This window comes from Lichenostomus cassidix, chromosome 11 (assembly GCF_008360975.1).
Source record: "Lichenostomus cassidix isolate B80296 chromosome 11, HeHo_3.0, whole genome shotgun sequence".
NCBI lineage: Eukaryota > Metazoa > Chordata > Aves > Passeriformes > Meliphagidae > Lichenostomus > Lichenostomus cassidix.
In genome coordinates this window covers 12,069,585-12,083,831 of record NC_139492.1, presented here as the reverse complement: position 1 = coordinate 12,083,831, position 14,247 = coordinate 12,069,585, and the positions used below count along the sequence as shown (strand labels likewise).

At 40.7% G+C, this 14,247-nt stretch overlaps 1 protein-coding gene across 3 annotated transcripts in view; it reads left to right on the top strand.

Annotated features, from left to right (window-relative positions):
• The window catches only part of NKD1 (NKD inhibitor of Wnt signaling pathway 1), a 118,155-nt gene that overhangs the window by 75,923 nt on the left and 27,985 nt on the right, over window positions 1–14,247 (top strand). For all 3 annotated transcript variants that reach the window (XM_085071883.1, XM_085071884.1, XM_085071882.1), the window contains one exon: window positions 765–822. In XM_085071883.1, coding sequence (XP_084928009.1) covers window positions 765–822 — 58 coding nt within the window. The remainder of the gene's footprint in view (window positions 1–764; window positions 823–14,247) is intronic.

Below are 14,247 nucleotides of genomic sequence, written 5' to 3'. Positions count from 1 at the left end.
CAGGACAGGAGGAGAGCTGCCATTGCTGGTGGTGTAGCAGGGCTGGGGTGATGGAGCTGCAAGGGTTTGCTAGTAAGAGAGTAAGAATGCTTTTCAGAGTCTTTGTAACTGTGATTAGCTCCAAATCCCACTGATGCCCTTTATAATGACTTCAGCACCATTGGAGAAATATTTTTGGGTCCGAGATAAGTTCATCTGCATATCTATGGCATCTGCTTCTGTATTGTTCAAGACATACTGGGGCTGACAAAATTTCATTAATTTCAGGACTGAAGGCTCAGGCAGCTTGTCAGAATCTGGTATCTGCTTTTCTTGAGTGCCCTCTGGCATATGGAAGTTTTCTGTTTGTTGGTGGAAACAAGTGATAACATTCCTCTGTGGGCAGTGAAGGACTTATTTCTCCTTTATCATTTCCATTTGGAGATTTTTTTAATCTTGCTTGATTGAAAGAACATTGAAATGCTAAACATTACTTTGTAAAATTATTTGAATATGAACACTATTTTTTCTTTCCCCACTATAGTCAAATTATCTTCACTAAATTTTTGTGCAGAAGTATGTCCAGAGCATTGTAAAATAGCACCAAATGCATTGACTAGGACTAATAAGGTGATTGACTTCTTTCCTGGGAAACAGTTTCCATGCTCTCATTCATGTTATAAATTAATTCTGGCAATAAATAATAATAAATATATATCATTAACACCTCAACCCTTTATATGTAGTATATTTGTAGTTAATTTATTTTGTTTTGTTTTAAACAGGATTTATCTGGGGAAGGCTACAGAGACACTATTGGTGATGAACACTTTCATCTAGAAGGTATTTAAAGACACAATTTTTTGGTTAATATAAAGGGGTATTGGAGTAAGCTAGTGAATAAATCAGTGTGAGAATGCATATACTGAGAGTGCAGTTCTTGATCTACTGACGTGTCATTTGCCTGAAAAAACTGTTAAGATGGAAATAGGATATTATTTTTGTGTCTGCTACTACTAGTACTAAAAAAATTGAGCCAGTTGAACCACAGGGATCAAGTGTTTTTATTTAAGGTCTCACCATTTTCTCCAGACACTTCTCTTGCCATTAGTAGCAGTGGTGAATGTCAGTGTCCCTGGCAGAGGTGGCAAATGCAGTGAGTGAAACTGTTAGCACTGGGTTATGTGAGACACTGCACTCCCTTCTGGGTTTCACAAACCAGCCTTAGAAACTCCCACGTTAATTTCTAATAACGACTAGAGACTCTTGCTCAACACATTTTTCTTGAATATGAATGGAATCATCATTGCCTCAGACAACTTCCCTTTCCATCTCATCTCCTCCTCTGTTGTCAGGCAGTTGAGATGGAATCGTTGTGGTGGGAAGGACCTTGAGTACGGATGCTGTTTTCTGACAGAGAACTCATCTCAGCTACCCTGAGCTTCAGGGACAAGTGGGGCTTCATGAATGGAGGAGAATAATTTGTTGCTCATTCCTTTCATGAAAATGAGAGTTCAGAAGCTCTCAAGTATGACAAGTGGCTGCATGGGCTGTGTGCTAGTGGAAACAATATGCCCAGTTTATTTAGAGCAATGAACCATCTCAAGCTTAATCTGGAAATTTCTATCCTTTTGTGATCCAATAATTTGTTTCTGTTATTAGAAACTTTTGTATAAGCAGAACCTGAAATATTCTCTCTGTTAAGAATGTCTGTCTCCCAGTTCCTTACGTGTGCAATGTGTTAATAGACCATGATCCTTGGACTCCAAGTTTCTATCATCTCTGTAGTTTATGAAGGCTCCATGTCTCATATGTGTCATAACATAGGAACTCAATTTCATCTAGTGCTTGTAGGCTGCTGTTTATCACAAAGGCAAACTATACTTGCCATGATGGAGTCAGTGTTTATTGAGTGGTTTTGTATTTAACTTCACCAGAGTTTTCCAATCTCCCCTTAGCAGGACATAATGCCAATAAATGGTAGGATTTTAATTTTAGAATTATAGGAGAAACTCCTTCAGACAGGATATTAAATGTCAGGATGGTGAATAATTTCATTTTCTTTGTCTCATTCTATCTTTCCTTGCCCCAATGATTTCTTTCTTTGTTGTGTAGCATTGTCTTGCATAGCAAACATAATGTTCAATATATAATATTTTTAAACTAGTCAGCACCAAGATTTTTTTTATGCTTTACTAGGGTGTAAAACCTTTTAGGTAACTGTAATTTCAGTCTTTCAGCACTTTCATGTTATTACTTCTGATAGTTTCACTTGTTATTAATTAGCCGAGTAGTGAAGACCAGATTTAGATAGCAGCAGTGGTCCATTCTTTGTGTGCTGTTACCAGGGAAGAGCTGTTCTGTGGCATCTTTCCTGGTGGGATGAAGATGAGTGTTCCCACCCAGTGCTCAGGCAAATGCATGCAGATTGTCAGAGCTTGTTCCTCATCCCTTCTGCTCTCAGATCTCCAGGCTGTGCTTTCCATGCTGGGGACAATGTTAACCACTTCCCATTCCATTCAGATATTGAAAATCTTATAATTATCAGACAATACTACAAGCATTGTGTTAAACTATCCTTTTTGTGCTAGTACTAGCACAAAAATGTATTAGATAGAGTGAAGCTGAGACATGATTTGAGATCTTTGACACAGGGCACAGCTTGAATTCCGTGCAGCTTATGTACAAGACGGTACCTCTTCTTTGCATAGAAATACTTTTGTGGGAAAATGTAATTAATATTCTAGAACATAGATTAACCTTTCCATCTAAAACAGCATTCTGCCTTTATTTTGCTGCCTCATGATCTTTACATAGGTACTGGTATAAAACATGTGCTGCATGATTATACACTCGTGTGTCATAAGATAACATCAAAATCACCAACAGCTTCAGAGACAGGGATCTGCAACCCTGAAAATGGTTGGTTAGACTGAGCTCAGAGGGGACATGAATGGCAAAACAAAGACTTGAACCCAGCTCTACCAAACACCATGCATCAGTGAACAATATTCTGTCTTTATAAATACATGGTAGGGATGAAAAAGAAACATTTCTCAGATTTGCAAAAAAAGCACAGCAAGTGCTACTGTTCTGGTTCGGGGGAACATTAGAGCCTTCATCTCAGGAACTTTAATGGAGAAAGTAAATCTGAGTTCTTTAGAAGACTCTCACTGAAAAGACAAAGTGGCAATAAGAGAAATAATTGAATTCCTTATTTTGTTTTACATAGCCAAGTTCATTACCTTTTTTTCCTTCCCTCTCTTTTTTTCCCCCCTCTTAGCTGTCTGAGCAGTACAGATAAAAAGAACTCTCTTTGCTGGATTTAACTTCTGTGTTGTTATGTAAAGCTTGATCAAATCCTTTCGTCTTAACAGACTTAACTGGCCAACAGCAAAAGGCTCGGGATTCTGGGATTAAGATTGTATTTGGTAAGAGGACTGGTGCATTAGTGCTTTCTTTTGAACTATACAAAGAACAAAGTAAACATCAAAAGCATTAAGCCATGAGAGCGGATTGTTGACTCAATGTTGCTGCATGACAAGAGGTTAGAACTCAATAGCGGCAACTCTGTTTATTGAGTGCTGTGCAGAAAGAAACGGTTTGACCAGCATTGTCTATTATATCCACCACCTGCCTTTGATTTTGCTGCTGGGCAAGTCACTAAATTGAAATTTTTGGATTTTCTCTTATGTGGTCAGTGATTTCCTTAGATAAGAGACACCAATGGAAACCTCCGTCTCATATTACTCTTACTCTGTTTTCCTTCTTCCTTTTTCATTAGTAACACAACAATTGGGCACGCTGGTTATGGGTTCTTCAGTGGATTCATTTGCATCTTGCATTCTAAGTGATTTCCCACTGCATTTCAGACTTCCACTCGCCACAGCTGGAGTACTTGTGCAATCTGCTGTGGCTGTGTAGGAATGTCTCATGCTCAAACCTCCTTGTCCCCGAGTTTCTGCACAGGAAGGATGTGCTTCATCACCCTTCACACGGCAGGTAAAAGAGCTCCCATTTTCTTTTCCTTGTCCCTAGCTGGAATAATGGGTTCCCAGAACTAAATGACTGGGGTGGCTCTGGAAGAAGTCACAAAAACTAGCATGGACATTGGGATATATTTTCTATTTCGTGTCAGTGGAGAAGCTAAAATGGCAGGCAGGAATTGAGTTCAGGATCAAGCATCAAGTCACTCTTCTGCCATGGGGACAAGACTCAGAAACATCTGCTATTTGTGTGCTCAATAATGACATCTAAGGTCTCCCTCAACTCTTCTAGGCATAAGCAAGCTTCTGACGAGCTATTCAAGAGTCCTGCTCTTGTTTTTCTGAACCTTTTTCACCTCCTTTCCCTGGACCCTTGAAGAAAATTTTGCAGCTGAAACTTGTAGACCAGGAGAACGTTCTTATCTTCACCACTCCACGTCTTTTTGAAATAAACTGCAGTTTCTCCATCTTACCACTTGAACATTTAAAAGCTTTTCAGAAAGTTCAGCTCAGGAAGGAAACTTCCTCTGATGCAGACTGATTGTATAGAGGGGTGATTTCTTCCTATACTTCAGAGCCCTGTGGGATACAGCTGTCTTTTGGAGTTCACAGTGAAGTCTTGAGTGTCTTAGGCATTACCTTGATACCTAACCTATTGTACCAATTATTTATGCAATAATGTGATTTCTCATGTCACTGTTCTCTTGAAAAGTATGACTCAAGTGTTTCTGCTAATCAAAAATCTTGCCTCTCTTGAGATCAATCTAGTCCTGTACCTGTCAGAGGAGCTGCCTCTTAACTGATAGCAATCTGTTCCCTGTTTCATTTGTCAGCTGAGGGTGATGTCTTGATTATTATTCTCTCAACAGAAGACTGGAGAGGATCCAAGCCTTCCTGGTGCCTTATCTGAGCATGATATTCAAAGTCCTGCTGAAAGTAGTGACAGAGCTTGGCCTGAATCAACAAACCAAATTTTTCATGTATTTCCCAAGCTAGATATATCTAAATCCCCAGATGTAACATCTTCCCTCTTCTGGTACCAGAAAGGACAAATTATTCAGGTCATCTTCTTGCCCATTAATATTAGAAAGCTCTCCAGCAGAGTTCAAAGCACATGTTACTGCTGAAAAAAAATCTAGCAGATCTGTAAAAAGAGCTACTTGTTGCACTTTTCACATATTTACAAGCCATTATGGAATTTTTAAACCTGCAATTAAGGCATTCTGTATTCAGCAAAGCAAAAAAGTAATTCATTATATTCTTAATATTGCTGTATGTTTTTCAACTTGTTACTAGTGTGTGCAGCCTGTCCTTCATGTCTTCCTCCCCAACATCCAGGGAATCTGTGGTCAAGTGGGAGCTGAGGTGTGGTTGGCAGTGCTCCAGCATAAAGAGCTGTGTTGTTGTTTTTGACTTTAATGAGAACCGATAAGCAAACAAGGAGCCAACAGTGACAAATGAAGAGTGGTTTAAGGCTGCTGATCTGCCTGGAGCTGACAGCCTGCTGGACCCCCCAGCTGCATGTGCTTCCCCCTCTCCACGGATCCCACACATCCCAGGGCTGGAGCACGTTGGCTTCCAGTGGATGCTTCCCTTTGCTGGGGCTGCAGGGCAGGGCAGGCATAGGGGGAGCATCCTTTCCTAGTGCACCCCACAGCAGGGCTGCTCCTGGGTGAGATAACTCCCTTTTCTCTGCCTCTTCATTCCGGAAAAAATCAGTGAAGGTCTTAGTTCCTGGAATTTTTTCTAAGATTAGTAATTGGAAGAATATTTGTGTGGTTGTCAGCTCAGAGGAAGGTGGTAAGGTATGGTCCTTGGGCCAAAATTTTTTATAAAATTGTCAGCAAAGGCAAAACTGCACCAGTGTTTTAACCAGTTTTAGCTAACCTTCCACTTGCCTGGGAGACACTTTTTTGAGCTATGAATAGGTAATAAAAGGCAGTTTATTTCAAATTGCATTCCTCTCTCTAGTTAATGCTTTCAGTTATGATGGTTATTTATTTTCTAAAGCTTAAATAATTTTTTTTATTTTATGTACATGAAATTCCAGTGTATTTATAGAAAAAGGTATAGGTTGCATCTTGCACAAAGACAAATTTGCCTTATGTTGGCACCATTGTTATCACCTGTATAGTACTATTGATGCAGTCTTGGTGCTTTGCAGATGGTCTCTTTCCTTTCAGGTTCTTAAACCAAATACTTATTTATCCCTGACATTGCGAATAGAGTGTTAATAATTCTACCTGATTCTGCTCTTGTGGTCAGCCTTCTGGGATGTTATATGGGAACTCTGCATTTTAATGACTTGTTGCTAATCCCCTGCACTTACCATAGATTTGCTATGCACGAGTCTATGCTATGTGATCACCTCAGACTGGTGATCACTTCCTCACTGGCTGTATTTTTTTCAGCTCTCAAGAGGTTTAGTAGGAAAGGTATCCTTTCCTACTACTCAGTATGACATGAAGCAACTCTGAAAAATGTCTCCAGCCACGGGGTGACCTCCTGGCAGCAGCCAGCAGTGTGTGACAAGCAGCAGGTCCCTGCTGAGGCTGGCAGCTGATAAGCTGTTACTGTGCATTGGAAGGAGCACCGAAGGACGTGGGGGTGTGGGGAGGAAGGAGCAGGGGAGAGTGCCAAGAGAAAACTGCTTAGTTTGGCAGTTAGAATAAAAGTCACCAAAGAACATGAGACTGGTAGGATTAGCAGAAGTTTTCCTGTGGTTGTGCACAGATCCAGGAAATTATAAGAAGCAGGTAGGCTGCTTGCCATGAGTGGGAGGAAAATCTTACGGCATGAGGCACTTAAAAAAAAATTAAAAAAATATAAAACTGTACAAGTGTTTCTTAACATTAGCCGTTCCAGTTGAGGGGGGCTGGTATTTGGATCAGAAGCTTTTACTTCTAGAGCTGCTGTTTCAAGTGCAGCCAGGTCAGTAGTGATGAAAGACTGTTGCCATCCAACGGTTGCCCATGGCCTGTGTGTAATGAGTTAGTGGTCTCCAGGTGTTTCCAAATGAACCTTTACAGTGTGTCTAACAGCTCCCACCCATGTTGGCAAGCAGAGCACAGAAAGGCAGTGAAAAGTGGGCTGTTAGGACACCTCAGAGGGTGAGCTTTCCTCCTCACACTGAGCTGCTGCTGTGTGGAGAGCATGTGCTCTCCTTCCCATGTCCTGCTTGTTCCCTGCACGGAGTGTGTTGCTCTCTTTAGCTGACACCCCACCAGCTCCCACTGGTGCTGCCTAACAGGCTGTGATAGATGATGTGTTTTGTCTGTGCTTTGAGAGTGTTCTGGGTTATAATCCTCTGCGTTAGATTGGGAAGATCATACCTGCTGTAAGTAGCAGTTTCGTTCAGATCGTTCCACACAGCTGGAAAGTTATTGTGTTGAACACAAGCAAGTTGCATGTTTGGCTTAAGAGCACAATAGCAAGGCTGAGAATGGAGTTTGGGATTTTCTGCAACCATGTCTGTCTCTTAGAGTATGACAGAGAGAGAATTACAAAGTGCAGCACCCAAGAAAGCCTTCCAAACTTACAAGTGGTCTATGTTCTTTATGATGGCTGAAGAAAGCCAAATGTTAATAGGGAAGTGAACAAGCACCTCAGAAAAAGCAGACTCGATCCTTAATGAATATCTTAAATATGGAAAGACTTAAAATAATATTAGGTGCATGGTATTTATAATAATACTGGTTTTCCATGTTCTTTCCATCTACCTAAGACTGGCACCTTTTTCTTCTTCCACAGAGAAGCTAATGCTCTTACTGAGTGGTCATTAAAGAATCAATTAATAAGAACATTCTTTTGTTCTCAGCTCTGGAGTAGCCGTGAGCTAGTTTGCTAGGAGGCACAAAGTCTCCTGTTGAAAAATCTATGTCTACAGATCTCTCAAGCTTCTCTTCTAGTGTGTGAGAGCAAGAGCATCAGGGTATGTGTGGAAAGTACATCCATACTGGGGTGTACCTGAGACAGCTGATCCAGGGTCTGTGGTACAGAGATGAGGCTGCATTAATGGACATATGCAGCAGGATAATAATGGGACTTGAACTTTGCCCCAGGACATCCACCACCAAGAACAAAGAATGAAATATGGGAACAAGTCAGGAGTTTGAAAACAATTTCTCTGGAAACATGATGAATACCAGTGGTTTCATTTATTCTACTTGAACAAAGGTCCTTTTCTACTTTTAATTTCCCAGCAATGATTATTACCATTTATTTTTCATGTAGCTTTGACCACAGTTCATGGAGGTTTTATTAAATATGTTTTTGAAAAGTGAGTCAAAATGCCATTTTTCTCTGACTCTTTTGTGACTCTACTTTTCTCTCTTTTTCTGTTTTTTTTTTACCCATGTGATGCTAGAGCATATTTCCAATCAAAGATTTTGGACTAGATAATACTCTCATGCTGTTGTTCATAGAATTATTCCAGTTTTTTACCCTTATCATTGAAAGAAGTTTTGGCCTTTGATATTTCTGAAGACAACATATTTGTTTCAGATCCCTTGCCTTTACGTGAAACACTATACTCATTTTTAGCTTATTTTTAGAATCCTTGAATACTGCATTTAATAGGCAATATGTCCTGCTGCAACTCCCAAACATTCCTGATGTTGCAAGTTTTCTTGTGTTTCACTGACCTGTGACAGCACCAGGCAGCTGAGTGAGAGTGCTGCCTTTGCTGGGGTTCTGGTAGCTTTCTGCAGGAGGTTTTTGTTTAGATGCCGTGTTAATAGTTCTGTTAAGGCCCTTCTCTCCTGCCTGTAGGGATTTCATATCTGGGAGTGTCTCGTGTGTGGACACACACTATCGCAGGATTAAATATTTCTTGCATTTTGGGGACTGCATTTAGGAGTCACTGTTTTATACAGGTGGCCTGCCTGATAGATGCAAAGTTAGATGGGAGCCTGAGCCTTGGAGCTGTGTAACTTGAGCCACAACAACCTCTGAAACACTCGAGTGTGTCGATGCAGAGCTGGGGAAGCAATTTCCATGACAAGCATGTTGCTTTGCCAGTTGCTGTTCCAAATTCAAAGTGTGTATCAGCTTTTGTGTGTTTCAACTCCACTTCTGCTGCAGTAGCTACAGAAACCCAAAGTTTTACCTCACCAGGCAGAACAAGTGCCCTTTGTTACCTAGACAGATTACAGATTTTTCTAAAGTCTGCTCTTCATAAAAGCCCAGCTTGAACAGTGGAAATTCTGACTTGCCTCAGATACTGAGGAGACTTTTATAGTTTCAAGTAGCTCCAGGGTTATATTTTAAAAGTTGAATTTCATCACATGTTTCAAGTTTGGTGGAAAAAAAAAAAAACATGATATTTTTAGCAGAAAAAAGTCCCCCCACACCTTTTTTCTTAACAGATGTTTCATCTCAATCATATCCAAACCTCAAAGCACAAGTAGCAGTCAACCTTATTCTCCTGTGGAGAAAGAGATAAAATGTCATTTGTTTGGAAGACGAGCCTTTTTTGTAACCACAACTAGTTTGTGAGTAAAAGCAAATAATAAATGCAGCACTATGGGGTTGTGGAAATGAACCTGAAGCAACATTTCTGCTCTTGAAAGAGCTTGGAGTCCAACTGCTCTTGTTAGATGGAAAGTCCCAACCCCCAGTCTACCAAAAAGAATAAAACTACCAGCAATCAGGTTTTTCTTGCTTTATAAGTCTGATCCAGCAATCCAGGTCCTTTCACCAATAAAATACGTCATCCAGAGTTCTCAACTTTGTATCAAAAAGGATTTTAAAAAGTAAAAGCAACAGAAAGAGAGGAAAGGAATAGTAGTTGTAAACAAAAATATCCAGAAATAAGAGCTGCTACCCAAGGAATTTTCAGAGGGCTGTGGAGGAGTGGAGAGCATTTCTGTGCCTTGCAGCCACGGCTGCGCTCAGGACTCAGTGCTGGCACAGGAGCTGCTGAGGGAAGCCAAGGCAGCCCTGGACTCTGTGCACAAAGGATATTTTTAGGAGGGAGTTATAGTCTATCCTAAGGATGTGGAGGCATAAAGCTGAAGTTTGGTGCTGCAGACCCTTGTTTTGCTATGTCAAGGAGCCTTTAAAGGGTGTGGAGCCATGCAGGTGTGGCAGGATATTGCTGGCAGAGCGGGGTTTGGATTAATCCACTCCCTGTGCTGCTGCAGGACCCCCTGGGAGCTCCCCTGTCCCAGGCACCTGTGCCCTGCAGGGACAGCTGCACAGACCCCTCCAGCCCATGGTTATTGCTGCCCAGATTTCAAGATGCTGCCTCTGAAGGTAAATTCAGAGTGACATTGTCTAGGAGAATGTGACAGGATCTTCCACCGAAGGGGTGGCTCAAAGTGGGAAGCTGAATCTTGAGTTGCAAACACATGTGCTCTCTGGAGCAACAGGAAGGGCTGGCTCCTCCTGCCAGTGTGCTCCAAATCATGCTCCAAACCATCCCCTGTGTTTGAGCAGCAGCTTCCTTCTCTGGCTGAGTTCTTTAGGCTGTACTAATTAACAATGGTGAGAAGATACCTGCCTTTGCTCTGTGGGAATTGTTTCTCTGATGAGATCCTGTGTACTTTCCAGACTGTAGGTGGTTGGGTCAAGCTCTGATGAAATTTATTTCTCTGCATGTTTTGCAGTATGTGATGCATCACCTCAGTACCATTCCTCACTCATGCATAAATATGAAAAGGGGAGGAGACATATGTGCACATGTATGTGCTGGACTAATAATATTAGTCACAAGAATGCTTTTCTCTTGTTTTGTGGATCAGTCTCCATTCTCCCCCACCTCTCAGAGTAATACATGGCACTCTGAGCATGGGAACACTGAATGTACTAGTGAATATTAACTATTAAAGAGTTGTCAGATGTGTAACTAATTCATTACAGCCAAAATCATGTTACAATATGGGTTGACAACATTGCTCCCTATAAAAGGTTAGCTCTATGAGGGTCACAGTGACATTTGTCCTCATGGAAAACAATTCTGATGAACTGACTATTACAGTTCAGATACCTTTAGAGGCCCTGTTATCACAGCAAAGGTGGTAGAAACACGATTTTCTTATTGAACATCTAAGTTAGAAGGGAGCAAGTTAATATCAAAGCCTACATTATTAACATTACCTGCTCAGTCTTCATTTGAATAAGGGGTTATGCAGTGGCTGGGTCTTTTTCTTCTTTTTATTCCCTTGTGAATCTCAGGGGGAAAAGCCGAAAGAGACAAAGGCAAAGGAAATTCAAGACAGAAAATCCTATATGAACATGCATGTCTGCAGCTTACTATGAGAATGGATTTTTAAAAAGCAAAATTGTTACCAGTTACTAACCAAAATCAGTCTTTAGAGAAGAGCAGTGTTTTTCCTTTTGTTTTAAGTCACAAGTGATCAGTTGATGTCCCCATCTGTCACTGTTCAGTAACAGAATTCCACACTTCACAGGCCCATTCAGAGCCCCAGGGACATGTAATGCTGTTAGAAAGTGGTGAGTGGTCCATATGACAGTCGCAGTTTTCACTTAAGGATCACTTATCCATGTTAAATAATACAACAGATTCCATTCTGTTCATGTGGGGTTTGATATGTCCACTGATCAAACAAAAATCTTGCTTCTACAGGTATCATCCTGAGCTATTCTGACCAAAGCTTATGGAGATTCTTCCCTGTTTTCCTGTTCTCCTCCCCTCTTTTTTTTTTTTTTTTTTTTTGAGATGGGGGTGGGGAATGAGAAATGATCTTCTTTGATCTCCAATGAAGAAGGGGAAAAAAGAAGACTGTTCTGTTCAGGCTTTTGGCTAACACAACAAACAGTGTTTAAAATTTAACTTTGCTTAATTAATTAGTAATTCTGTTTAGTGCTGTCTGATCTTCATCCAAAAGGTATTTTGAAGCTTGAGAACTGAACATCAAAGTGTATTGGGTGAAGATGGTCAAGTAAGGCATTTAATCTGGCAGTTTGTGTTGATGAAATACAGCCAGTTGGGGAACTAATTGGAAAAGGGAATCATAATCTGGCAAAATTCAGCAAACTCCCTCCCTTTAGCAAACTCACTCCAGGGAGAGTGTGAGAAATCTAGGTTTAGTGTTTAAGCATGTATGAGTTACGCCCTAGCTAGCAGAGAGAGACCATATTGTCCTTTGTATCTTCATCTTTAGTACAAAACTTTTCTTGTAAAGAAATAGTAAAAAAATCCTCCCCACTCTCCCCAGTGTAACAGCCAAAAAAAACCCCAAAACCACCAAACCAAAAATGCCAGACACAGATAGAAAGCTGTGATTCTGCATCAAGGCTTGTAAATACTTACAAAAGTCACATTTTTGGGATTGGCAAAAGGAATTGAACCTTTTAGGGAGGTGGTATTAAACTAACCTGTAAGTTTGATTAAATTTTATTCAGGAGAGAAACTGTTTTCTGAATTTTTGAATGAATTTCGGTTTAGCCATTCCTCAATGTCCTAGTGGTGTCTTGCCAGAACCAAGCCTGAATATTTAAAACATGTTTTGGTTGTCTATTTTTGTTGGGGTTTGGTTTGGGATTTTTTTTCTTTCAAGCTGTCACAGGGCCTGAGTCACTACCCCTCTGCTCTGTCTCCTCCTGGTCAGGTGCTGACACTAGATCTTGTGACATTGTGACTCTTTTTTTTTTCCCCCCATGGTGTGCAATTGAACCTTTAATTTGTGCTCTGACCAACAAGAAACCACAAAGCAGAAGAGCATGACTTCCCTCCTTATTTTCAGGTTGAAGTACCCATCCCAGGTTTTTAGGAAGCACTACTAGTACAGCTTCCTCTAAATTGGTATTGACTTGTCTCACTGGACTTAAAATGGACAATTAATTTCCCTACAGTAAGTTTCGGAGAAAGCAGCTTGATCTTTGTTGTTTTGAAGGGTGTGTCTAATTCATCAGCTTCAGCTTTCAGACAGGGAAAGCTGAATACATGCTTTTGGCACTGACCCAGGGTGAGCCTGTTTTCCTGGGTGCTTGTTCTGGTGGCTGTGGAACAGGAATGTTTCTGCCTGATTCCCATTTGTCACTGGAGAAGAGGGCCTTTGCTCAAGCAAAGTTATCTCCATCAGGGATATATTTCAATCAAATCAGAGGAATAAAACAAAGTGTGCCTAATGGGGGTGATGTTTTTTAATCCATGGCCTCCAGGAGAACTTAGAAGTGAAATCTGAATGTGAATGTAATTGTTAATTAAAGGACTTCTCCTCAATTTAGACTTTCAAACATGGTTGTTACTGCTCTGGTTGTTGCGCAGTCAGTAAAGAATGTCAGTTATGTTTGTCAAACCTGATTTGTGATGAAAAAAATGTTGGCAGAACCAGATAACTTAAGCATCAGAGACTTCAAATAAAACAGTGAAATTAATTCTCCTTCTATCTCTTTGGTTCTCATAGTCTCTAAGTTCTGCTGCATCTGCTGGGTCTGTAAACTGGAAGGGAAACCTTTACCCTGTTGATGTCCATAGGAATTTTACTACTGAGCTTGGCCAGCTCTTTGTCTCTCAATTCAACCTGTCAAATATTGCTGCCGAAGTTCAATTTGACCTGTTATAGAAGTGCTTATGACTACACTTCCTTGTCTTAATGTTAATTTTTAAGTTTTCCTTTTATCCTACTCCCCCACAAGTCTCAGGTTCTAGTGTGTGGTTTGTTCTTTTCCCCACGTACAGATAATTCTGTCCCTTTGTTTCTGGTAGTAGTTTTAAAGAATTGCTATGGAATCCAGTCTATCCAACATGAGACGAAGGTTAATAATATTTCCCTTCAAAGGTTTGGTTTCATGGATGGGAGGTGCTGACTTTCATAGATGTCATTTTTGTCAATTCTTCAATTTTACCTTTGCTCTGATTTCTCTCAGTAATGACCCTGACACTGAGATAGGTTTGAGACATGACTGGTTATGTCCAGTCATAATTCAGCACTGTGGAATTGCATAGGTTCTTCCATATGCAATGGAAGTTCTGCTTTTTGAATTAAAGTCCAACAACCTTTTGGAATGGCTGTCCTTCCAAAGAGGTTCTGAAGTTGTTTGTCTATTTAGCCTGAGTTCTAACTGCTGTGCAAATTTGGAGTTGGTAGCCTGGCCTTGGACATTCATCAGAGTTGTACCCTTTGATTCTGTCCTCAAGATCCTGTTAATCCATCTGACTAAAGTGCAAAGTACAGTTGAAAACCAGAGTAAAACAGCCCTTCCTTTGAGAAGGCAGATCATTAGACAAAGAGAATGGTCCTTTGCTGGAATGAGCCTTTGAGAAGTGTGGAATGACATGCCACTTGAGAGAGGGTGAAAGTTTAAGTAGTGCCTT